This window comes from Magnolia sinica, chromosome 3, assembly GCF_029962835.1.
Source record: "Magnolia sinica isolate HGM2019 chromosome 3, MsV1, whole genome shotgun sequence".
NCBI lineage: Eukaryota > Viridiplantae > Streptophyta > Magnoliopsida > Magnoliales > Magnoliaceae > Magnolia > Magnolia sinica.
The window spans coordinates 16,566,042-16,593,805 of record NC_080575.1 but is presented as its reverse complement, the minus strand read 5'-3'; the positions used below and the strand labels follow the sequence as shown (position 1 = coordinate 16,593,805).

Below are 27,764 nucleotides of genomic sequence, written 5' to 3'. Positions count from 1 at the left end.
AACTCATTGTAGGCCACAAGTTTTCAATCAAGCTGTTAATATCACGGTCACTTCATCCATCAAAGACTTTGTAATCAGCTGGTTACATTGGACGAGGATTTCCTGCTGAAGCCTTTCACGTCAAGTTTCTGCCCAAAAATTTTGGATGGGGCCACTATAATGTTTGTGAGAAATCTAAACCGCCTATCAGTTTTTCGATCACATTTTAACATATGAGATAAAAAATGAAAAGGATGCTAAACTTAAGTGGGCCATACAAAATGAAACGGTGGGGAAAGTGATAACAACTGTTGAAACTTTCTTAAGCTCGTAAGGTCATTTTTACTGGAGGTGAAGTATAAACATCAAAAACTTGAACTGATACAAAACTTTTGTTATCATACGAATGTTTTAATGTTGGTCACCAAATCACTGCTATTTCCTCTTGTGTGGCCCATTTAAGTTCTCGATGCAATTTATTTTTTGTTGCACGTATTAAAATAATTTTGAAAAATCGTATGAACAGAGTGACTTTCCACAGACATCGCAGTGGCCCCGCATTGAATCGCTGCGCAGGAACTTCTCGCTAAAGGCTTTGGCAGGAAATTCGCGTCTCGTTAGAGAATCCGGATCCTCTGTTATCAGGTCAACAGAGAATTCCTGATACCCTATTTCTCATTGGTTCACGTCACCACTCACTAAAAAAATAAAAATAAATAAAAAACAGCTTCGGACGCCAAACCATTAGGGTGACAGGAATTCTCTCGTTCTGAAACCATAGCAACTTCCGTCGCTTCTGCTCTGCACACTTCTTCACATTGCTACCATCCGTTGAGAAGAACCCGCCTGTTTGGATCCGACTCTCCATGGCCGGAAAGCTTATGCAAGCCGTTCAGTACGATGGATATGGCGGTGGGGCCGCTGGCTTGAAAGTATTTTCTTCGCTCCTCTCTTCTCTGCAATTTCTCATCTTTTTCTCTTTATTATTTGTGGAAATGATTCATGTATGCAAATCTCCAGCCTCTAAGAGATTGCTGCCGAGAATCTCGACACGTTTTGGGAATCCGAATCTCGGTATTCCCATAATTCGGATTCCCATTTCAAAGTACGCGTTGGATTCCCGCTCACTGCCTTTGGACAGTGATAGATGTTTGTGCTCTGATCCTTGCTGCACATAGCGCTCGTCGTCGATGTTGATGTGGATGCTGAATTTAGTCAGGACTTAGATTTCAATTCTGACAAGTGGGGTTCTGGTTTGGTAATCTAGACCACTGTTCTGTTGTTTCCCAGCATCCAACGGGCCATCCCCAAAATATTCGAGTAGTCATGTTGGGGAGCGACTATTCTCTGATTTGGATGGAGTACTTCATGTGGATGAAATCCACCCCGTCCATCAGGTTCTCCGTACTGTGTTTGGGCCAGGGACCAAAAATCAGGTCGATTCAAAACTCATGGGGACTACACTATGGGCACTGTTGATATGGGAAGTCTTACCATTAGAATCATCCAAATTGTAGGCAGTGAAATGCATTATGGACTTAGTGGACAGTTAGGATCAATCAGTTGGACTGTCGGGGTCATGACCTCAGCTGGTTGGCAATTAGGATTTAACAGCTGACCAAGAATACAACTAGAAAATAGAGGAAACCAAAAGAAACCGCCTAATCAGGGTCCTATTCCCTGATGTATAAAACAACCCGTTTAACCAACGCTAGAAGATACCCACAAGTATTCCTGAAACATTGGTTATTCTGATCTCCCCAAATGGGCCATAAACATGCAAACAAGGCTATTCTCCACCTGGCTTTACCATCTTTTAATGGCATTCCATCATGTCAGGATAAGAACAGCCACTGCACTGTATTCGGTATCACCCAAGAAATATTAAAGAAATCCAATATGCCATCCCACAACCCTTAAGAGAATTAAAAGATGATCCACTGATTCCGCATCATTCATATAGAGAAGACAAATATTGGGAAGAATCATTGCCTGCATAGATAAATTGTCGATGGTCAGCATTCCCTTCCTTCCCACGAGCTAGGCAAAGGCTGCTGCTACCTTAAGCGGAGCTCCATACAACCAGACTTGGTCTGTGTGGCTGCAATTAGTGATTGGGGACCTTCAGCAAACGACTCCATACAAGGATTTCATTGTGAAGGTACTTGATTTGTCTTTCAGCCAAAGTAAAGAGTCCTTGACACCCGAGGAAGGCGAGATTCCATACAAATGCTGAAAGAGCTGAATTTGTTCATCTTACTTGACTTCGTTCAAGTACATTTGCAAGGGGCGACCCATGCTTTAGTAGCATCTCTACTCTGAAGAAGCACCTAGCTACCGAAATATTATTTGTGGGGCAAAAAGCAACAAGATTAGGGAATTTTGATCTCAAAGATTGCTCCCCAATCCATAGATCATCTAAACACCGAATTCTTTTACCGCTTTCTAGAGAGAATCCATTGCCCTTCCAAATCATTCGCTCCATCCGCGCAACTGATTTCCACAAGGATGAATATCTACAGAAGGATGAGGATTTAGTCCACCATCCAAAGGATGATAACCCATAGGGCTGTACATGAGCCAAGCTAGCTCGGCTCGGCTTGATCTAGCTCGGCTTGACTCGACTTGAACGACGACTCGAGGCGAGCTAAGCTTCATATGACCCAACTCTTTTGAAAACGAGTCGAGTCGATCATAGTAGATCTCGGCTCGGCTCGAATATATATATATATATATATATATATATATATATTTGAATATTTGATTTGAGAGTTGGGTCGGGTGCGGGTTGGGTCAGTTGGGTCGAGTGGCTAGGTTAGGTCGGATGGCTGGGTTGAATCGGGTGTGGGTTGGGTCGGGTTGCTGGGTTGAGTCGGGTGCAGGTTGGGAGTAGGCTCGACTCAACTCGAAGTAAGCTCGCCTCGACTCTATCCACTAGCTTGCCTCGAGCTCGACTCGAAAGGTTTGGCAAACATTCCAAGCTTCAATGTCAAACTTGAGGTCGAGCTCAAGCCCGAGGAGAGCACGAACGAGTCAAGCCAAGCTTGGCCCACCTTGACTCGACTTGGCTCGATGTACAACCCTAATAACCCATACTTTCCCTCATTGATGGATCTCCAAAAGTTGTTTTATTCGCTCCAGGTCAGCATTCATGTCCTCCAAACACCTAATTCCCGTAACACCTTCCTTGTAAGGCTTGCAGACTTCCTTCCAATTAAGCAAATGAAACCTTCTTTTGGATGCCGCACCTTGTCAAAGGAAGTCTCTTCTCATATTATATAATCTTAGCAGCACAACTTTTGGACACTTGAACAAAGACAAGAAATGGAGTGAAAGATTTGAGAGAGCTGCTTTGATGAGTGTAGTGTTCGAGTTGTCGGTATCGCTACAAGTTTCACTGGCCGGAGATAAAGATATAATATCATTATCGCCGATAACTGGAAATGCAGGGAAAAAGGGGGAAACATGGAGAAAATGGTGGAATTTTTCAGTGAAACTTTAGGACATGCCTAAATGCACATATTTACATATTCAGAAATGAAAAATTGCAAAAAGAATGCATTAAATAACAAGTTTCCATTTAATGGGGGCCAAAAGGCATGCGTTGTTGTAAGAAATCACTCAAATAGTAACCAAAATGAGTTTATATAATACAAATGCAAGCTTACAATAATTAAGACATGCAAAAGTAAATGAATTCAAAAAAATACACATTTCTAGCTGTGTTTCATCCCCACATCAAGTGACGAGGTGACTTGTAACCATTATCCGGATCTCGTGGCAATTGAGAGTGGTACTGTTGCCCAACATGTTGGCAGTACTGTTCTCAGGTCATCCTCTGCTCGTACCAATTGAGGAACTCTCTTATGTACCTCTGATAGTCATTCTCCCCAAACTGTACGATTACGCCTAGACGTGGGTATTGCGTGTAACGCCTCGACTTTTTAGGACCCGAGTACACGACTCATTTTCCAAAAACCCGAGTGTTAACCTTAAAGGATGGTCAAAGTCGAGAATATATTTTTCTTTTATCTTTCATCAGAGTAAGCAGATGAACGTAAAATGGACAAGTAAGCATAAAGGGAAATTTCAAATTACATTTAGAATATACAAGTGGTTGCCCATAATGACTTATACAAATCAATGTCTTCAAAATTAACAAATACAAGAATTACATGATACGATACATGAGAAATAGTAGAATGCATGTAAATTTGAGCTGCAAGACCCCTCAGCTTCTCAAGGTAGATACAGTCATGCAACTCTGGCACTTGAACCCGGTTCCTCATCAGCCCGAACCTGAAAATCACTTAAGCCACCTATGCTACCTGTACGGTTATATTTATTTAATGGATGAGTGGCCAACTCAGTGTGAACTCCCCTCAAGATTACACACCGCCACATTAGGTAAGCATAGTTATAAAACAAAGCATACAAAACAATAATGATGCAGGTCTTATTATGTGCATGAATGCGTGAAGTATGCAATCATCGAACCTGGGAAACATCATCCAGTCGGGTCACCCATGCAATCATCGACTCAGGTAAAACATCCAGACGGTCTGTGCCTCGTGTAAAACATCGAGACAAGCAAATACGCACGATAACAATAGATGATGGTTTGTGCCCCGGGCAAAACATCTAGATAGGCGAATCCGTATGTCACGTACGACAGCAATAAATGCTGGTTTGTGCTATGTATGCATGATTAGCCAACCCGTTATTAGTCAAATTGCAACCAGCCAATTTAAATAAGCTCACGGTCACTACGGGGAGCACATGGCCCAGCGTAGGCCGACGGCTCGGGCATAGTGTCCCATGACCACCATCCCCGACCCATGAGACTACCACCGTAGGATGTTTAATGGAAACTCGTCAACTAGTGGCCAATCATATTACAGCATATGGGGCTTACCATCGCATGGTTGCACGGTATAAAACATCGGACCTATCTAGGGCAAGTACTAAAACAAAACCACATAGGGCGAGTATCAAAATATGTCACATAGGGCGGGGCCGATATCAAAACCATATGATAAAGACCATCCTTAAAGACCATTGGGCACAACAACCCTGGATAGTAGGCCCACATCAATGATCCATCTAGACCACCACTCAATAGCCACCAAGTCGAAGGTCCATTACGATCACAACTAGTCAAGTTACATCCCAAGTATGGGTGTACATATATAGGTGGGGGTTTCTCACTGATGTACCAGTTTAAGTTCCATAAACAATCCACAAATAATCCACAAGCATGAATAAATATGCAGGATAATCATTAAGCAATTCAATTAACACATGTAGCAATTTAATTCCAACAATTAACACATGTAGTTACAGAATAGAGATATCATTTATAAATTAAAATAAAACTATAACTTAAGCTAATGAGAGAATGAAAAGCTCAAGGGAAAGAATCATCACCTTAATACTTTGAATCGCTTTCTAGTGTTGCTAAGTGCTTGCAGCCTTAGAGTTGTATCCTACCACAAATCATGAACTTGTACAATTAGGTCCCAGTTCTCATCACTACCTAGGGTTGAAGATCATAGCCTAAGGTCATCTTTTAGCGTTTTAATGTGGAATTAGGGTTTTATCCTAGACTCTAGCCCTATACTTGGATTTTAGGATTTTATTCTAGAGTTTAGTTCTAGAATAGATAATTAGGGTTTGAACCCTAGTTGGTGTATTAGTTACGTTTAAACTCAATAGTTATAAGATAATCATTAGCGTCAGTGTTATACTTCATTTTAGCTAACATATTAATAATAATCATTCAGATGATAATTAACATTGTGATCTACCATCTATGATAATATTTAAGAGTGGCAAAAGCAATACACTAGTAATTAGTAATGATATTATTTTATATGTAATAGCTAATATCGGCATAGATAAGTCACTAATAGCTATTCATTAAATTCCTAATGATGATACGAATGGTAATCATGTTGATAGTATTAATGATTGTAAAATTGCATTAATACTAGTGATGTAATTGTTATTAGCTAACATGACAACCTTAACCCTTGTGATGATAATAAATTTTATGGTCTACTATTAATGTTAATATTTAGGAGCGGTAAGTGAAATACAATTATTTACTAATTGTAATTTCATTTAAAATTACTAGTCCTAGCTCAAATTATCCGTTAGAGGCTAATCACATATAATGTTAGCAACCTACATAATAAGAATGTAATCATGATATTAATATAATGAGGCATATCTAATCTAGAAAGAAACATTGACTCATCGAGTCAACTCGGCCGATTTGGATTCGGTTGGAGAGGTTACCCGATGACGATGCATAGTACTAGGATCGGGACTGGGAGCCCCAATATCGTCGATTTGCTGACTGAGTACGGTCCCCGAATAATATGGGATTCGGGTCAGCCCGACTCAGTGAGTTTGATTCGGTTTGAAACTGAGTGGACTCGATCATCTCTCTCCCTTCTTCTTTCTCATCTTCTAAATCTCCCTTCCTTGCTTCTTCCTCTTTTCTTCAAGCTGGAACGTCCAGCTAGGGACGTCAGACTCGGTAGCTTGATTCAGCGATTTGACTCGGCAAGTCGACTCGGTTAGAGCCGATCGAGTCGATCTTCTTCCCTTCTTCTCTTTCTTTCCATTTCTCTGCTTCCTTTCAAACCAGCAACATCCAGCAACTTGCTGGAAATGAAGGGACCCAACCTGGTTTGTCCCAAGGTCGAACTGAGTCAACGACTCGGTCGGCTGAACAGGAACGTGGTGCACCACCCCAACTCTCTCTCCATTTCTCTTCCTCTCCCTCTTTTCTTTCTCTTTTCTTCCTATCTCTCCCCCTGCTTCTCTTCCTGATTTAGTTGGAAAACCCCAGCAAAAATCGGACTGAGCCAGGGCCGATATTCATCACCCGACCCAGCTGACTCGGCTCAGTTTGGGTAGCTACCATAGTGGCGGACACTCCCTCTCTCTCTCTCTCCCTCTCTTTCCTTTCTGTCTCTTCTACCTTCTCTTCTTTTCTTTTCTTCTTCTTATTTTTCCTGCTGCAGGTCCAATGGAGTCACGGGACCCCAGATTCGACCCGAATCGACTTGGTTTGGTGTGGCTCAAACGAGGAAGAAGGAGACAACTCCAATGGTAAATCTCTTTCTGATGATTCTTTCTCCATTCCGACAGCATGAGAGAATTTCTAGGGGCGTAGTGGAGCTTGTAGATGAGGAGTTTCGAAGCTTCTAAGAAGTTTAGGTGGTGGGTTCGAAAAGAGAAAGAACGGACGATTTTTCTCATGTGCGGCTGCAAGGAAATGGAGAGCCGATCCTTTTGCTATATAGGCTTTCCTCGTTCGAAACCCTAGACCTCCCAGACCATTGGATCGAGATTTAACGATCAGGATTAGGTCTGTTTAAAACTGACCCTAAAATCGGTCGGTATTGCAAAACCGGCAATGGTTTCAGTTGGAAAGCCCTAAGCAAATCGGACGGCCGTGCTCTCTCCTAAATGAAAGGTTGGGATTGGAGAATCCCACCTCACGCGGATCGCCTAGCTGGCGGTGAGAAAACAGTTTCCTTTTTTTGGAAACATGGTTTTCTACAATCCGTATGCGACTGGATTTGTGCCCTCATGAGTACATACCTTTATTTGAGACGAATCAGGTTTTGTTCTACATTGACCCACCTACAAGATTGGCGGTTCAGATTGTGTAAGGGACCCTTCTTGGTGGGCCGCTGATCAAAGAAAACGGGTGTCCTGTCCGTCCGTTGTTAGAAACCGAGCAAGAGAAAAATCTCTCTTTTTAGAAGATAAAGAGAGATTTTCGGTCAGGGGTGCTTTGACCACTCCTGCTGGTATGGTGCACACCGAGTGTGCACTAGCTGTGCACGCGCACCCCATTAAGTGGGGTCCACCATGATGCTCGTGAGAAATCCACACCGTCCATTTGCCTTGAAGGCTCTAATCAAACCTTCTGACTAAAAATCAGGCAGATCTAAAGTTTAGGTGGGCCCTACAGCTTGGTTTAGGTCTTATTTGTGGACTCACGTCGATCTGACGATCAGATCATCTCGAAATCGAACGTCAACGGTTAAAAGGGCCCTAAGGGCTTATTTAGATGATAGGGACCCCTGTTCAATGAATTTCGAACATTAAATGTTATTATTGGAATAATTTTAATATTTATTATTATTATTATTATTATTATTATTATCATTACTTATTTCCTTTATGTATTTTGTCATATATAACTTATATTATCCCAAATTGTTAATATATATAAATTATATGAATATCAGTAAGCAGAGATTAATATATGTATATATATTATTTGTATAGTCATATATGTGTTAGGTTTTAAATTTTACACAAGTCATTAAATTGTTTGAAATATGTTAGTCATTATAAATTTTCCTAGTGTATTTCATTTTTATGTATTACAATTTCCATAGCTTGTAATTTCTATTAGCGATGTTGTAAGTATATGCATTTAATATGGATTATAGTTACATATCATTTTAATGTGAAACTTTAAATATTTATAAAATATTTAAATAGCATTTCATAGTGTGTGTGTGTTTGTGTATATATATATATATATATATATATATATATATATATTTAGGTTGTATTATTTTCTTGTATTTATATTAAATTAAATAAAATGGTAACACTTAAGTATTGGAAAGTATGAGGTGTTACATTGCGTGACATACATCAACGGCATTTGCTGAGCAGGGTGCCGATGGAACAGATCAAGTCCAACCTCAACTCCTTGATAGTATTGCTGCCAGTCATACGGGTACCCCGAATATCCTCCTGTCAAAGGGTTATGACTCGAAGAATTATCTTCCGGCTCCTTGTATCCATGGGTAGATGAGTGTGACTGAATGTCAGAGCCGTCATGGCCGTACCCGTGATATCCCCAATGAGTATAAGGTGGGACGGAGGTGGAGCTCTCCTAATCTGAACTTATGTCTATAGATACATGCTGCATGTGAGAGCATTAGTCGCGGCGCGTTCGGCTTTCTTCTTCGAACGACATTCTAACATATATCTAGGCTCTGATGCTCTCACCCTGGATGGTGGACGAAATCCATGGTCCTCATCTTGTGTGGCATGGTCAAAGCTCTGCTTCTCAGTGAACTGGTCAACGGATCGTTGGCTCTGAGCTGTTGTGTACCCCCCACCGCTACCACCCCCACCCTCACTAGTATCACCTATACTAGTGTTGGTGCCTCCGTCCCCTCCCTCATCACCGTCATCGTCGTCGTCCCCAGGACCAATGTCGAGTGGGGGTTGTCTCATCATCATCACTCACTACGACTTGATGACGGGAAGGGGGCCGTGAATATGCTTCCTTACCCTCATTGGAATGTGCCGAACTCCTCACCAAAGGATCAAAGTACTCTATATCCACCTTCGCTTAATACCTAATCGACATCGATACTAAGAGACGTTGCTCCCTCAGCTACCTGTGGAGCAGGGCCTTCCTTCGCATCATCAAAATCAGTTGATTTGACCCACTCATAAAGTGGGTCCTCATCATTATCACCTATCTGTGCCATGGTACCTATAGACAACAGGTCAAGCGGGTCCAAATTTTCCTATGTGTTTCGGTCTACTCGCAATTGCCTCTCTTAACTTCATATTATAGTGATAGTAAATGAGCCTCTACAACTTCTCATATGCCAGCCTGTGCCTCTTGCTGGTGTGTATGAGTGACCACGTGCTCCAATTCCTCTCACACGGTGAAGAGGATACAATCCGTGCGAGAACACGGATTGCCAATAACTGCAGTGCGAGCATGTCGACTCCGTACATTGCCTACCACTCACCTATATATCCATGAATTTATGTGCTTTATCCACACCATCCATCCGTTTTACAGCTCATTTTAGGGGTTGAACCCAATATTAAATCATAAACAAAGTTCCAATAGACCACGCCAAAGAAAACATTGGGAATAAACAAATGGAGAAAATAGATCCAGTGCACTCTGAGACTACAAGTTACAATGCGCCTAGTTGCACCGGTTTACATGGACAGTCCAATCCATTGATCTATAGTGTTCATAGGTCCATCGTACTTTTAATGGGGTAACATATAAACATCCCTCTGATTAAAAAAAAAAAAAAAAAAAAGTACTCACCATTTGATCAATGACCTTTTAAAATGGACAGTCAGGATCATTTACCCAAAAGTAACTCCAATCAATAATCTGATCCATCTATTTGTTAGGCCCCATCATGGATTACTTACAATTCTAAAGACTAACTTTTGTTAAGCTAAAAACCATCCCATCCATGGATGGCTAAAGAAAATAGGCTAAATGAATGTCAAACTGGACCATCCAACCAGTGCAATTTTTGCATGTTAGCCCATTTCATGTGTTCCCGACTTAATAGACAGCTCAGATCGATCGATTGGACTGTCCAAGAGAACAGATACAACTAGGAGCACTGTAACTTATACTATGTAATTCTCTTTAAGAAGAAAGTGACCCCTCGAAGAGAATCTGAAACTCGAACGAATTCTAATTACTTTGGGTTTGGGTATCCAAACGGGCTTTTACCTTTTTGGCCTCTAAAATGATGTATTTATTACATCCACACCGTTCATCCATTTTGGGAGATCATTTTAGAGCATAATCTTGAAAATAAATCATATCCAAAGTATAAGTGAAACACACCACAAATAGCAGTGGGACAATGATCGGTATCATTAAAACATTCGAAGGGCCCCCCATAATGTTTATTTTCTATTCAATCTGTTCATTAGATCACACGGACCTGGATGAAGAGGAAAAACAAATATCATGTTGATCCAAAACTTTTGTGACCTCGAAAAAGGTTTCAATGGTAGATGTTCAATCCCCTACTGCTTTCTGCAGTGTGGTCCACTTGATATTTGGATCTGTCTTATTTTTCGGTTCAAGCCTTAGGACGGACTCGCCAAATAGAAGGATGGTTTGGATATTACACATACCTCATGAAGGGACCCACAAAACTTGGTGACGTAAACACGCCAGCCAGGTATGTGGTACACTAGCTAATCCGTTTCTGAAAATGGATTTCCTGTGCCAAAGGCTTTGGTAGGAATTTCCTGCGCTGGGATGCTAGGTCGGTTCCACCATGATATTTCCGAAAAATCCACCCCGTCCATCCGTTTTTTCCAGATCATTTTAGTACTTGAGACCAAGCATCAGATGAATCCAAAACTCAAGAGGGCCATACAAGAATGAAAACTAGAGAAAGAGTTTGCTACCCTTCAAACCTTCCCAGGCTCCACCTTGATGTTTATATGCCATCCAAACCGTTTATAAGTTCATTCCCATTGAGATGAAGTGAAAACACAAAAAGTTTAGCCTGATACGAAACTTTTGTGGTTACATGAATGTTTAAACTATGGTCATTGAATCTTCACTATTTCCTCTCCTGTGGCCCACTCGAGTTTTGGATCCACTTGGTTTTTGGGCTTCATGTCCTAAAATGATTCGTAAAAATGGTTGGATAGGGTGGATATGACACGTACATGATGGTGGGCTCTACAGAGTCTACTCAATACGCTAAGTGTGTGCGTACGCAACCCACGTCCTTATGGATGCGGATTAGCTATTGACAAGTTGACTAGCGAGTAAGTTATGTCACCAAGTTATGTGGGTCATGGTACCATGATGTATGTTTTGTATCCACACTGTCCATCCATATGGAGAGACCATTTCAGGGCATTAGCCAAAGAATGAGTCAGATCCAAATCTCGAGTGGACCCCACCACAGAAAATGGTGGATAGAGTGTTGCCTACCATAAGATACTTATTAGGGCTACGAAAGTTTTTGATCAAGCTAATATTTGTGATTTCCCTTCTTTAATGTCAGTGTTAACTTATTATCAAGTTGGATCTCAAATAAACATCACAGTGGACCTTAGGAAGGTTTCAATGGTGGGGTCACTCTCTTCACTGTTTTTTGTGGTGGGGTCCACTAAAGCTTTGGATCTACCTCATTCCTTGGATCATGCCGTAAAATGATCTCTCCAAATGGATGGACCGTGTGGATACAACACATATATCATGGTGGGACCCACAGAACTTGGTAACGTCACAACGATATTAGTCGCGGTATGAATCTGCGAGTAGCTAATCTGTGTCCTCTTAAAATAGGGTTAAAAATAAAAAACCCTTCTCCAAATTCCTCCGAAATCGAAAATCCCTCCCGCTTGATCCCAAATTTTAAAAAAAATCCAACGAATCTCCGGATTTTCGTAGCCCTGCCAGCGGGTTTTGAGGCTGGCAAGCCGAAGAAGTCGCCATTGGAGGATCGTTTGACAAAAAATGCAATTTTTTAGGGATTTCGTTCTTACCTCTTGAAGAATAGTTGTCGTTGCAGTCAAGCTTTGAAACGTCCATCTTTAAATCGATCTGAGCGAAAAAAAAAAAAAAAAAACAGGTATTTTCTTCTTCTTCTTTTTACCCTTGGATTTTAACGATGTTATTGCTGAAAACGTGGCCCTTTTATTGATAAAATGTAAGTTGGCAACAATTCCCACCCGTGGTTGATGGGAACAGTAAATTATCGGCGATATTTAGAAAATATCGAAAAACCGATATTATCGGCAATATTTCGGTGATATCCGGCAGAGAAACGAAAAAATGGGTTTTCGGTTTCAATGACCTAGCGATACCGATATTATCGGCGACAATTCGATATTGTCGCCGATAAATTAAACACTGGATGAGTGTTAATATACCTCCTAAGGATGGATTTCTGCTTCCCCAAGGAGATAATTTTTCTTTCCATCCTTTCAATAACCTTTTCCCACAAGTGCTTAGGTTGCTTGCTTATACACAAAGGGAGACCCCAATATGTAGTTGGTAAGGAACTTGCTTGGCAGTCGAAGACCATAGCAAACCCAGACACCTCTACCTCAGATAAATGAATCCCCAGGATTTCACACTTAGGGCTATTAACCTTTAAGCCGGAAACAACCTCGAAACACATAATGATCTTACAAAGATTCTCGACCATATGGTAAACTGCCTTGCTAAAGATGAGGGTGTCATTCGTGAATTGAAGGTGAGAGACCCGAGGGACCACATTTTCTACCTTGAACCCTTCGAGTAGACCCACTTCCTAACCTTTAGACAACAGTCTGCTAAGCGCCTTCGAGAGCCCTGCCGAAGCCATTTGGATGCATGAAATTATTTGAAAGGGGATCCTTTCACTAAGATCGAGTACCTTGCCAAGTGGATACACACTTGAATCTATCTCTTCCAATGAGACTTGCACCCCATCCTACCTAAAATATACTCGAGAAACTTCTAGTCCACATGATTATAATCTTTCTCCAAATCGATCTTACAAACAATGCCCTCCCTGCTAGCACGATGACATGAATCGATACACTCGTGGGCCACCAAGGCGCAATCAAGATTCTGCCTCCTAGTGACGAAGGCACTTTGGGGTGAGGATATGTCTTTCGGGAGAATGATGCAGAACCTTTAGGCTAGAATCTTTGCCACGATTTTGTAGGTTTTACTGATAAAGCTAATAGGCCTGAGGTCTTTTAGGCACACAACTCCTCCTGATTTGGGAATGATAGTAAGAAAGGAATGTCACATTTTTTAGGGAAGCAAGCAAGAGTCAAAGAAGTTAGAAATGAAGGTAATTAGGTCACCCTAACCACGTCCCAAAACACTTGGAAAAGGGCTAGGGGGTATCTGTCTGGCCCCAAGGCTTTATCTTTTTCAAGGGCCGTCACCGCTTCCCTAATTTCATCTTCAATAACAACCTTCTTAAGTTCCATTGTTACCTCTAATATGCAGTCAAAAGCTAGGTTGTCCAGGTTTGTTCTTAGCCACTTTTCCTCAGATAGGGGGTTGGAGTAGAATCTAATTATCGCATCTGTGATCTGAGTTGTCTTCAATTTTATAATTGTCCACCATAATGGAGGAAATTTTGTCAGACTTGGCCCGTGTACTAGCAATCCCATGGAAAAACTTGGGGTCTGTTTGGATTCATGGAAAGCACAGGAAAGGAAATAGTGTTTCTAGGGAAACCTTATTCCCATTTAATTATGGGAAAAGAAACATTGTTTTCCGTGTTAGTTTTTTTTTTTTTTTTTAATAAGATTGTCCTAGGAATTTATTATCTATTTTAAAATTTATTGTTTGGCAAAATAAGAAATGTTCTTGGAAAAAAAAAATTCTAGGTAGTCACTAACGCGTGCCAAATTAACACAAGTGGGATGCTTGAAGATGGATTGTGACACGTGTGACATACGCAACATATGTGGGGCACTTGAAGCCAATTTGTGACACATGGGGTACATGTGAAGTGCGTGAAGCTGTACAATGGCAGAAGACATGCATTGACACGTTTGACACATGGGCACTTGAAACTAGGTGTCAACACTTGTAAACATTGGCACATGTGGCATATTTGGAATGATTGAAGTTGGACGATGGCACATGTGGTACATTGTTGCATGTGGAGTGCTTTGCACATGTGTGGTGCAAGAGAATAAATGGTGGTACATGTGGCACATTACCACACGGGACACTTTACGCGAATGGGGCACAAGAGAAGATGAATGATGACACATGTGGCATAGTGTCACATGTGGGGAATAATTGATGATAGACAATGGGTCACTTAGCACATTTGCACATGTGGCACATGTGAGGTGATTGAAGATGGATGTTGGCACATTTGGGCTTAACTCTTGAGAAACCTATTTTCCTTCCATCGTGGGAAAATGCCTTTCTTAGGGTGGTGGTGGTGGGAAAATCAATTAATTTATTTTCCAACAAAGATAAAAAGTAAGAAGTGGAAATTTTAAAAAAGAAGTGGGAAGTGGTGTTTTTCACCAATTCCCATAAAAATAAATAAATAAATAAATAAATAAAGAAGGCTTGACAAACAACAAAAAGTGAGTTTCATAGGAAATAAATTTTCCTTTCCTTTTCTTCCCCTGAATCTGAACAAGTCCTTATTGTTTTTATCCCCTTTCTTGAGACAAGTGTCTCGCGATCGCTACCGCCACTTGATATCCTTCTTTATTTGGCTTCTATAGACAAAAATGAGCTTCTCATTTTCTTCTCTATTGGCTTCCGATAGGAGGCCTTCCTCGTCCTTGACATCCAAGGCTTGGATGTCCTACAATATATCCTCTGGCTTCTGCTTCCTTAGCCCATACACCTCTCTTTTCCAGACCTTCAACTTTTTCTTCAACAACTTGAGTTTTTGGAAGAGTATGACACTAGCCGGGCCATTAGAGTGAAGGATGATCACACTCGGGCACCAAATTGTGGAAGCCTTACACATCAAGTCATAGCTTGAAGTGAAGGGTTTTGGCCCTTAGTTTTAACTCATTAACCCCCAGAAGCACATGAGCGGTGGTCGAAAGTTGGCCTTAGTAGACCCCACTAGATAACCAGAGGGAATCTCTCCAGCCACGAGGGGAAAACAGGGAAATAGTCAAGTCTTAACATGGCTGCTCTCTCCTAACCATTGGACCATGTGAATCTTATGCTTGCCAGAGGTTAGTCTACTAATTCATGTCTTTAGATCCATTCCGAGAAGCATCCCGAGAAGCCCTACATACTGCTCAAGATGTGGTCCCCATTAAGCTTTACATGGGAAAACTGCACAACATTGAAGTTGCCCCACATGCACCAAGGCAAAATCCTTCTGCCAAGGATAGATGATGGCTCCTCCCAGAGTAGAGGTCCTGGGGTAGGTAGGTTCGAGCAATAAACCCTAGAGAAGCTCCATCTATAGTCAAATGCCACTTCCTTCAGGATCATCAAAACCAAGAACCACCCAATTGATTTGTCTTCCACAACCCAGATTTGTGGGTTCCACATGATCGATGCACCCCTGGCCAATTTCAAAGCATCAAGTGCCTTCCACTTTGCATTTTTGCGACCCTAAATGGATTCCACCACTCTGTGGTCAATAGACTGGAGCTCTGTCTCCTAGAGAACAATTAAGTTAGCTTTGGATCTCCTACATACGTCTAGAACTTGAAGAAGCTTCTGTTGGTAGCCCAACCCTCACGTTCCAAGAGAACATCATCTAGGAACCATTCTACCCTTTTGGCCTTTCTCTCGTTCTCGAGGTTAGCCTCAACTTCAATACTTGTACTCAACCCCAAGTTAGAGAGCTCTCTAGATCCCTTTACAGATGTAGGAGGCCTCCTCTGGACAATAGCTTGATCCATCAGGTGGCCCCCCCTTCTTCTACAAGCCAAAATAAAGTGACCGCCTCTTCTCGATCACCAAAGATCATTTGAAGCAGCCTTCCCACATGGCTGATAGGATCCATTGTTTGCCCCTTATCGCCGCCGCCAAGTCTTTATCATCGCTAGCCGATGCCGCTAAGAGATAGAGCCTCCTCGGGGGGAGGGGGGGCGGGGGGCGACCCAATCACTTTATCAAAGGTTGCCACTTGAAGAGGGGAAATGTTTAGAACATTAGAGAAATCGTCCGGACAAACAACAGGAGAATCCTGACACAAGACACCAGAGCAGCCCAGGCTTATAACAAAGATAACCTCAAGGGGAACTGATGCCAGAGGTAGGGAGAAAAGGGTTAAGGGAGCTCACCATACCCACTAGACTCAAAGACTACGATATTTTAAATTGCATATTTTTATATTCATAATATTTTAACTGCTTGTTATTAATGCAGTAAATATGTAGTTAAATTATTGAATATCGAGTCACGGTGAATCGAGTCTTTGAGTCAACCCGACCTAGCTGGCTATCGAGTTATGTCACGTTTTCAAGTTTTAAAACTATGTTTTGCCCAAGATCGAACTCTCCAATCCTATTTCTTTCAATCCTTGACTAGCCATGAAGCTGTCCTTGATGCGTCCTACATCAGTTGGCTCCAATTGAAAAGAACTTGTCCTCGAGTTAATCTATGGGCACATGTGCTCCACATATGTATGCCATTCGAACAAGTCTGCAACGAGGAAAGATCGAGACATCACCATGTCCTCATGATGTTGAACAATATATGCATCATGATTGATCTTCGTTAGAATCTTGTACCAAAGATAGCCAACTTGGTGACTTAACTCGGGACTCCTTGAGTCAGCCCGGTTTTCATGCCCCATTGAGTCAAAATTGATGCAAGCTTGGTTGGCGTTTCTCTCGAAATTGGTGACTCGAACTAGTCATAGAACCCAGGTGGTTCATGTACTCACCTTTTTCTCCTTCCTTTTCCTTCTTCCTTCTCATGCTTCCTTCTCTTTGTCCTCCTATTTCTTGGGTTCAATATAGGTGGACCTCTTGAGCTGATGTCAAGTCTCGTGGTCTTCGTTGGGTTTGGTTAACTCTCTTTTGGTGTGTTAACTTAGGACTCCTTGAGTCGGCCCGGTTTTCATGCCCCATTGAGTCAAAATTGATGCAAGCTTGGTTGGGGTTTCTCTCAAAATTGGTGACTCGAACTAGTCATAGAACCCAGGTGGTTCATGTACTCACCCTTTTCTCCTTCCTTTTCTTTCTTCCTTCTCATGCTTCCTTCTCTTTCTCCTCCTATTTCTCGAGTTCAATTTGGGTGGACCTCTTGAGCTGATTCCAAGTCTCATGGTCTTCGTTGGGTTTGGTTAACTCTCTTTTGTATGCTTGTCATGGTTAGGGCTTGGAAAAGTGAAGACCATGTTATGGAGGATGGCATTGATTGCTCTTTGGTGGATTGTATGGGAAGAAATGAATGCTAAATGTTTTGAAAATGTCAGCAAATCGGTGGAAGTTGTCTCATCGGGTGAGGTCACTAATTATTGAGTGGGCCTCCTGTGTTCCAAAATTGAGGGATTGTAATCTTGATTTTCTTGGGTAGTCTTCAGGTCGCAGTCTAGGCATCCCCCTTGTTGTAGCTTTGTCTCCTCTTTTCAATAAAATTTTCATTCTCAATATAAAAAAAAGTAGGGAATCTACTGATGCATGTTTACCAACACAACTCTACTGCAATAGACTGCGATAGACTCATGCCCAACATTGCATGACAACCTAACTTTCCATATTATCCGAAAAGGAAAATTTGCAAGCAATTAGGGCATGTTTGGATTGCACTGAAAATGGAAATTTAAAAAATATTAATCATTATTTCCATGAGCACTATTTTCCTTTATATTCCAAATCCTTTATATTCCAAAATTGGAGGTCTTGTTTGGATCATCGTCGCCACATCATCATCATCATCATCTAACCCTCATCCTGATTAATTGGGGATGACTACATGAATCTTGCTCCACCATCAAATTCATGATGAAAGTTATGACTTATGACATAAGTTTGGTGTGTCTGCCAACCTGATGCAAACCTCTGTCCCTCCATTCTAGGCTGGGGACCCATAATGAGAGCACAAAACTCCCACAGGTCAATGTAATAGTTGATTACAATCAAGCGCTGTTCTGTCAACCAGCTTTGCGATACAGACAGATACGAAGGAGAATGCAGACAGTGGAAATGCAAAAGAAAAGAGCAAAGGTTCCCGACCCAGAGCATGGTATTGACTTAACCACAAATCTGTTGGATGAGTGACTCGTAACGATGAAGAACCAGTCTGGAGCTGGTACTTAGCCCAGTATCCCAGCACTAAACGGGATTATGCAGAGGCAAGAGGCTGGGCAGTAGGCATAGAGGATATCCTAAGTGCAAATGGTTTTGATCTCTCCATCAATGATGATCTTTGCAAGAAATGTCATAAGTGTAAGCTCTGGTTCCAACCAAGTAGCAGCATAGAACCACGAATTAACAATAGTTTGTCGAGCTATCTAATAGTCTATTACATAGGTTAATTAAAATGAAGAAGTTATTGGATGTCTTGTTTGGATCGCAAGTAAAAATCTCATATTTGCGAGACAATGGTCATAATTTCTTGTGCCACTATAGAAAAGTACAATGAATGTGATGCGGAATCCCCCGTTTCCTTTGTTATCCAAAACTTCCCAAAGTGTTGAATCAAACCTTATCTATTCCTTTCTTTTTCCTGGATTCCATGTATCCAGACATGCTTTTAATGTCTCTAGCCTGCATTGCTATCAATCCATTCATGCGTGTAACCACTATTTTGAACCTTGCTTAAGACTATCATTGTTATATTTACTGATGCATATATTTCTTTTCTTCATCAGAAATAAATTGTACCTTTCATGCTAAATATTTATTTCTTTTCATGCTATATGATGGATATCTGAGATACTTAACAGTAAACCATTTTCCAATGAGTATGTTCCTTAACAAGCATTAATACTTTTTCCTTCCCGTTCCAGCATGTGGAGCTTCCAGTTCCTTCTCCAAAGAAGGAAGAGGTGCTAATAAAATTAGAAGCAGCTAGTATAAATCCAGTTGATTGGAAAATTCAGAAAGGCGTTGCTCGCCCATTTCTGCCTCGGAAATTTCCAATTGTTCCAGGTAAAAATTAGAAGTATGGTAAGATCAAGTAGTATCATTGTATCCGTGGGGTTCCATTCGGATAAATTAGAAGTATCCAAGTACACATAAATCTAGAATGTTTGTGGAGAATCTGTGATCCATGTTAGATCCACGAGAATGGTATGGATAACCGAAACATGGGTCCCACTTATATGAGTTCTACTTCTGCATGTCAGGAAACTGTGTAGTTGCTATTGAGCGGGACTATAATTCCTCTTGAACTGTAGACCTATTATCTGAAATGCACAATAGGTTGAAATCCCAACTTGTGATATTTTGTAACCTAGAAATTTTCTTTTAGTAACTGGTTCTCATGAGAACCCTTTGAGAACTCATTTCACGTGCTGTGTATATGCAATCTAAGCCATACAGCCCCTTCATCTACCTCGGATGGAGGATTGAGCAAAAACTCATGTTGTTTTGCAGCTCAGGTGGGCCCCAGTGAAAATCAAGGGTGGGAATTCCCTCCCACTTAGGTATGGTCCACCTAATTTTTTGATCAGGCTGACTTTTGGGCCCTATGGGTTTCATGAGGTGACTCATCTAGTAGACGGTTCGGATTTTGTGCACACATCACATGAAATGAGTTGTGAAAGGCTTCTCATGATAACCGGTTCCTAGGAGAAAATCTCTTTTGTAACCATTCCTTGCGTACCTGCATCTCTAGAGTTTTGGATCTTGAGGATCCAAGTACATGATCCTTCTCGTACTACCATTAAAAAAAGTTCCTTGTCTTACTCGATTACTGTGCCTATTCTCAGATGACATGGTTGAAACTTTATTATGATGTTTTGCCTCTCCCATTGTTGTAGTCAGTGTCAAATTGTAATTCTGGTGCAAGTGTAAGTTCCTAACTATATTAAGTGATTTCTAATTTTGGTTGCTTCTTCTATTCTTTATACAATGGAAGAATCTTGCCGGCATTGAGTGCCTTATCTTGCTCACCCATAGTTGCTTGTCCATTGTGACTCATCATGAGGTGATGCCGATTGTTCAACAAGTAGGCCCCACTGTGGAATCTTTTGTTTCCTTTCCAATTGTCAACAATTTCTCAGCAAAATTTTGTGTTGTTGATATTTTGAAATATCGAGGGATGTTTGGATGGATAGATGGGATCGATGGGATGGTTGGACTGGTTTCTTATGACAACACATGCTTTTAGACCCCCATTAAATTGAAACTAACTATGTATGCATTCTTTTTGAAATTTTCTAATTCTTAAATATGCAAATATGTGTATTTTAACATCTCCTGTAGTTTCACTGAAAAATTCCACCGTTTTCCCCATGTTTCCCCGCACTTTCGGTTATCGGCGATATCCATATTGTTTCCGTATCTCCGGCTAGCAAGGTTTGTAGTGATACTGATACCTTGAACACTAGCCGCGGCCCTTCGAAGCCATTGATGGGGGTTTGTGCAATTTCCACTAGTATAATATGACATGTTATAGCGTATCTTATCTTTTATGTTTTCTTTCGGGGTTGAAACACAAACATACACAATCCTAGTAATGTATGTCATTTAGGGTATAGATGGGTCGGTTCTAGGTTGACTAAGATGAAACATGATTATTTATTAGATACTTGGAACTAGATTGGATCTAGTGAACCCCAAATGTGAGTCCACTCCAAGTCCAAAGACCAAGAATGCACGCTGGGTTACCGGACTTACCACTAAATAAGACGACACCGACATTATAGTGGTGCGATTAGGTCGGGTCGGGTCGAGGGTCAACCCAAGTCTGATCAAACCTCAAGAAGACCCAACCCGAATTCCAACCTGAGTTGCCAAACCTGACCTGATCCAACCCGACCCAAATACATGTGATTATTCCCAACCTAACCTAACCCGCCCAGAATTTGCTCAACTCGAACCTAACCCGATTTTGAACTAGGGTGGCATTTTCCAACCTAAATCTGACCCAAGGACGCGGAAAACCTAAAACAACCTCGGGCTAGGTCAATCAGGTTTAGGTTGACCCAAACCCAAGTTGCATCCTAGTTGGCAACCTACTCTCACTATATGATCCTTACGCTTCTATGTTTCACATCTCAAACTATGTAAGATAGAATCACAAACTAAGAGAGAATCACAAACTATTTGTCAAGCCCGAAAATCTGGCACTCAGGTATACTCGACTCTGATCCCTTACCCAAAGGCATGACTCAAATATTAAACATTCACACGCCATAAACCACAAACCATCATATAAAACCATTCTATAAAGCATATACTTTCCTAAAATAAATCAAAATAAAAGTAAAATATCCAAACCATCACCATAACCTAAGTCTTAATCAATCTTCTATTATAAGTCCTCTTATAATAAATCTGAAACTAAAAAGAAATAAAAAAAACTAAGTAAATAGAAAAAATGGCTAGGACTCTGCTCCAAACATTCCTTGACTAGGCCTTGCTCTTGAAATTCAATATGCCTTGCTCTTGAAATTCAATATCCACATTAAAGGATAAGCTAAAAAACCTAGTGAGTATATATTGCACAAGTTTTTGAAAAGGAAAAGTATCTAAGCCGAATAAATCATATTTTACCAAAATATTGTAAAGTTCATATGCAAAACTGGAAATGCAAAAACATGTAGCACGCTTCAAGAATGCAATGCCAATGTATGAAGTAACTCACAATAATCAGTATGATTTAACCTTTGAACACCAAGGCCGTTTCACAGCAGTGAAGTACAACACCTGGACTCGCAGTGGTCTTTTGCAATTTTGACATGCTTACCGACCTAGCCTTGTAGTGAGTGATCCATTCGCACATTAGCTAGTCAGACTACTACCCTACCTAGCCTTACAGTGGTCTTTTGCAATTCAAATATACTCACTCACCTTGCCTCGTAGTAGAGGTTCCAAAAGGCCCTAATTGAGCTTTAGGGACTTTCAACCCAAGGGTCTCAATCATGCCATCTATTTATGCTTTTAGAGATTTTCATCCTAGAGGACTCAATCACCCCACTTATTTTTCCGGTGTTCCAACATGGGATTTTCAACCTAGAGGACTAAATTGCCCACCTATTTTATGATAATGATGCACATGATACATGATTCAATATTCCAAAATATCATAAGCACATGAGAGATTTATAACATTTCTCTACATACTTCAAGTTCCATAAACCTTCTTTTCATCATCAAATATACAATAAGATCATGAATATGCAATGCTAATAGTTAAATATGAAATTATGAAAAATTACATTTGAAACCCTAGAATTTCTAGAAAGTGCAGAAAGGTCCAGAAAACTGTCCAATAAACCTTGTAACATAATAAATCTTCACGTGCTGGAATTTCCTGCATAGTCCAGGATCATGCTATAATTCTGAAAAATTACTCCATAACCCAAAAATCTTCAAGAGCATTGTTATTAGTATGGAAATTTGAGAAGAATTGGGTATAAATTCCTAGGATCTCATCAAGGATCTTGATTTTCAAGAAAATAAAGGTATGGGGCAAAACTTTAAGAAAGACAAAAATATAACTTTAATTCTCAAGAAAGAAAATGGCAAAAATCAAGAAAGGTAGAAATCTAACTTTTCAGGAAAATCAAGAAAGATGCAATGAATCAAAAGGGTTAAACCTTGGGGGAAATCCTGCAATGCATGTTAGAGGAAAAATAATTTTAAGATATAAGAACTAATCTACCCAAAAGAAAAGGGATTGTATGTTAGAGGAAAAAGAAATGATTTGAAGATACAGGGAAAGAAACAATTTACTCAAAAGCAAAAGGGTACATGTGAGAGCTAACTCGCCTCAAAACTACGCCTTCCCTCCTTTCTTCCTTCCTCCCCTTCCCTCTCTCACCACATAACCTCACACTATGCTCTAACCCTCTCATTTTTCTTATATATGCTAGAGGGCTCCATCACCCAAAAGGCTTCACTTGTGTGATTCCTCCCATTGGCCCCAAACACCCTTGACACGTCACTGCCTCCTCCCATTAGCCCTTAACACCCTTGACATGTCACTGCCTCCTCCCATTGGCCCTTAACAGCCTAGACGTGTCACGGCCCAAGAGGCATCCCCATCTCACTTGGTTAGCGAATCACAAGATGGACCGTCTCTATCTAAAGCTCCCTAGATACTCACATTGCTGCCTTCTAGAAGCTCTTCACATGCAGCTCCCTAACCTCTCATCTAATGCACTTGTGGATGAATGGATTGATGGCTATGGATGGTGGACTGCTTGATGGTGGAATTGCTGGACAGTTTTGATGATTGAATTGAGGTGGATGAATGGCTGTCTTTGTGGGGATTTATACACGTGGTTTGGTGGCCAGCTTAGGACGGTTTCAGTGCACTGTCCAAGGGTCGGATTTGGACAGATTGTTACATGATTCAACGCCCACAATTTAAACAGGCTTAGTGTGCCGATCGATGGTCATCTTTGGGCAGATTCGGCGCACAGATGAGTGGTTCCATTTGGGCAGATTCGAGGCATGGTTTGACAGCCATAGATGGCAGATTTGAGGCATACATTAACAGTCCAATTTGGACAGATTTAGCATACAATAAATGGTCATAAATGATCTGATTTAATACATGGTTCATCAGTCAAGATTGAATGGATTTGATACAAAATCTAACGGTCTAAGTTGGGTAGATTTAACTCAAGGTTGAACGGTTGTACATGGGGTGTTTTATTATGCAAATTGGCGGACATACTTGGGCAAATTTCCTACACAATTTAGGGGCTAATATTAGGCTGATTTCGGTACATGGATCATTGCTCAAAGTTGGACAGGTTCAATGCATAATTAATGGTTGAAATTGGACAAGTTAATGGATGAACGGTTGTGCGTGTGTGTGCAATGTGTGTTAAAATAAAATTCAGAATTTAAACCAGGTCATTACACTATTTATACTGACAATCGCTCATTGATGAAACAGTTACTGATGTAGCAGGAGAGGTAGTTGAGGTTGGTCAGGGAGTCGACAATATCAAAGTTGGCGACAAAGTAGTGGCCATGCTCAACACTCTGGTGAGTGCTATTATGCTTCCATTGCTGCTACAGTGCTTGCAATAATGCTTTTGGTCTTTGGAAAATACTAATGATCCACCTCAACTAGCTTGGAGAAGGCAGTATATTGCATGCATAAGTGCTGTCTGCCTGTTCCATTCAAGGAACCACCAGCACTTTGTTGGATCCAGTGTTACATAAGGTGGGGTCCACCTTTAATGAACACAGCCCCATGAGATGGGTGATGCAGCAAAGAACTGCCCTGTTGGATGATCCCAGCCACCTGATTGTTTGGCTGGAGATGGATGGTCAACAATCAAATGTGTCCTGCAGCATATATGCAATGGGAGAAGTTAACCATTCAGATTACTGGGAATGTTTTACAGAGGTGATCTTTTTATTCATTGCCCATCCATGGTGGAACCCACCAGATGAATGGTTTGGATCATAGTTCTAAAACTCAGTGATTTGACTTGAAACTCAGCTAAGTCAACTTGGTTCAAACTCTGCTTGATGCCTCACCTACTCCATCTACTTGATGCGAGTCGGCATGACTCAAATTGAGTCGAGAGATTTTTTTAATTTTATTTTAGTGCAGATGGTGTGATTTGGACTTACATCTCAACTAAGATGGCAACAGCATTTACCAGCTGACCACAGACTGGTTCTATGTTCTAAACTGCGATTTTTATATTTATACTATTTTAAGTGTCTTCTATTAATGGAATTAATACCCTAGTTTAATTGTTAAATATCAAGTTGAATCGGGTCTTCGAGTTAACCCAACCCGTCTGGGAATCAAGTTGAATTTTTGAGTTTTTAAACTATGGTTTGGATCAATAGGTCCTCTATACCTTGTTCAGGATACTGTCCCACACCCAAAAAAAAAAAAAAGGAAATATAGGGGGAAAGAAAAGAATTTTTTTTATTGGTCATTCATATGGTTTTGGTTCTTGGGACTCTTAGCATGCGTATTGAATGACAGAATGGAGGTGGGTTAGCTGAGTATGCTGTGGCCCCGGCGAAATTGACAGTTAAGCGCCCCCCTGAGGTATCGGCGGCTGAAGGTGCAGGCTTACCAATAGCAGGCCTCACTGCACTCCAAGCACTCACCAATGCTTCGGGGATCAAGCTCAACAGTAGTGGCAAGCAATCAAACATTCTAATCACTGCAGCCTCGGGTGGGGTGGGCCACTATGCAGTCCAGCTGGCAAAGCTCGGCAACACCCATGTAACGGCCACATGTGGGGCCCGCAACATCGAGTTCGTCAAGAGCTTAGGAGCGGATGAGGTGCTCGACTACCGGACCCCAGAGGGCTCAGCCTTGAAGAGCCCATCTGGGAGGAAATATGATTCAGTGATCCAATGCACGACTGGCATTCCATGGTCCACTTTTGAGCCCAATCTGACCGAAAATGGGAAGGTGGTGGACATCACGCCGGGCCTTGGAGCACTGATGACGTTTGCACTAAAGAAGCTGACTTTTTCAAAGAAGACTTTGGTGCCGTTGTTGGTGAGTCCGAAGGCTGAGAATTTGGAGTATTTGGTAGGGTTGGTAAAGGAAGGGAAGCTGAAGACTGTGATAAATTCCAGGCATCCTTTGAGTCAGGCAGAGGATGCATGGGCCAAGAGCATTGAGGGCCATGCTACTGGTAAGATCATCGTAGAGCCTTGAGAGTATGAGGATCTGTGGCTGATATCTGAGTATCGGATGGAGATTTATGGACATAAAAACAAATGTTTGGTGGTTTATCTATATGTAAATGGTGTATTGAACTATTATTTGGCTATTTGGTCTATATGTAAAAATGTCGATCTATATAAATCTCGAATGTGGACGGTTGGTTTCATTCCCCTTATGTATGTGCCTTTGTGCATGTGTGGCCCCACTTGCTCAAACGGATAATTAGGAACAACCAAGTGGAAATAGGGGTTTCATCAATTTTCATGCTGGGTTGGGTCGGGTTGATCTCAACGATGTTTTTTATTTCACTGCAATGGATACTTGAACCCAAGACCTTGTGTCCAAACTCTTGCGAGTCTACTACGGCAGCATGAGTAAGGACCCATCAAAAAGTGTTATTATATTAATAAAAATTGCAGAGGAGGAAGAGAAGATACTGTTAGCCAGCAGGTCAACTGGTACTTTGGTGATAGTTCTTATTTTCCAATACTCGTACCAATTCTTACTATTTTAGGTATCAGTTAGTATTTGTGGCCAGAGACGTGCAGGGATAGGACGCATTCCTCTTCCTTTACCACCCCATGTGCCAAGAATCTGCCCGATCTAAAGGTGAGCTGCAAAACAGAAAAGAAGACGGATGAAGGGGCTAAACGACGTAATTTCGTATAAATAGTATGGACCATGCTCTAAAATCAAGGTTAAGAATTCCTTCCAACTTTCACCCCACTACGGTTTATTTCGATTTTCGGGGGCCGCTTCTGTCGATCCTGGATCCACCAAGGCCCGTGGTTCCCAGGCCACCATTATATATTTTCTTTTCAACCATCGGTTTTGACAGCTCACTGCCGTGCTTGACCAAAACAGAATCAAGCAGACCAAATCTCCGGTGCGCCACAACATAGAAATAGTGGTGATTGACATTGAAAACTCATTGTAGGCCACAAGTTTTTAATCAAGCTGATAATATCACGGTCACTTCATCCATCAAGTTCTTTGTAACCTTATCAGCTGGTTTGATAGGATGAGGATTTCCTGCTAAAGCCTTTCACATAAAGTTCCTGCAAGAATTCTGTATAGGGTTACTATGATGTTTGTGAGAAATCTAAACACAATCTCCATCCCTCAAGGGAACTCCATACAAGGGCATGCATTGCACAGTATAGTGGGTCACTTTACTTGGTACATGTGTAACCCATTGTCTGATAATCCAGAACGTTGGCCTATTGGATTCACCTACAGATGGGCTACTCCGAAAATCTCCTCATATGACAATCCTAACCTTTAAATTTGTCAATGGGGGAGATATTTTGGGAATGATCAATCACACTAGGATGAATCAAACCAATGGTGCTAATCCAATGAAAATGGACACTTGTATAACCAAAAGGCATTTATGCCGCACGATGAAAGGAATATATTTTTAATTGAGATATGTGACTAACCTGTGAAAATCTACATTTTAGCTAGCGGTGTCAATGGGCCAGGTTAGGGTCGGCCTATTGACAGACGTAATTTTAGCCATGCTAAGTAATAGAAATAAGAAAAAAAAAAAAGCCAACATGGCAGAGTTGATGGTTCTTGCACACTCACTAAAAAATTGCACGTGTAATAACATTCAAACTAATTAAACTAATCAAATCATGGGATTTAATTTAGATTTAATTTAGATGGATTAAAAACCGAAACTTGTACTGATTCAATTTTC

The 27,764-nt window shown here is 41.1% G+C and overlaps 1 protein-coding gene across 1 annotated transcript; it reads left to right on the top strand.

The window, feature by feature from the left end:
* The first annotated feature begins 752 nt into the window (after positions 1-752).
* LOC131239616 (chloroplast envelope quinone oxidoreductase homolog) lies at positions 753-26,234 on the top strand. Its single transcript, XM_058237405.1, has 4 exons — positions 753-911; positions 19,236-19,377; positions 24,305-24,396; positions 25,361-26,234. The coding sequence occupies exons 1-4, from the start codon at positions 846-848 to the stop codon at positions 26,048-26,050; spliced, it is 990 nt and encodes a 329-aa protein (XP_058093388.1). The 5' UTR covers positions 753-845; the 3' UTR covers positions 26,051-26,234.
* The last annotated feature ends 1,530 nt before the right edge of the window (positions 26,235-27,764 follow it).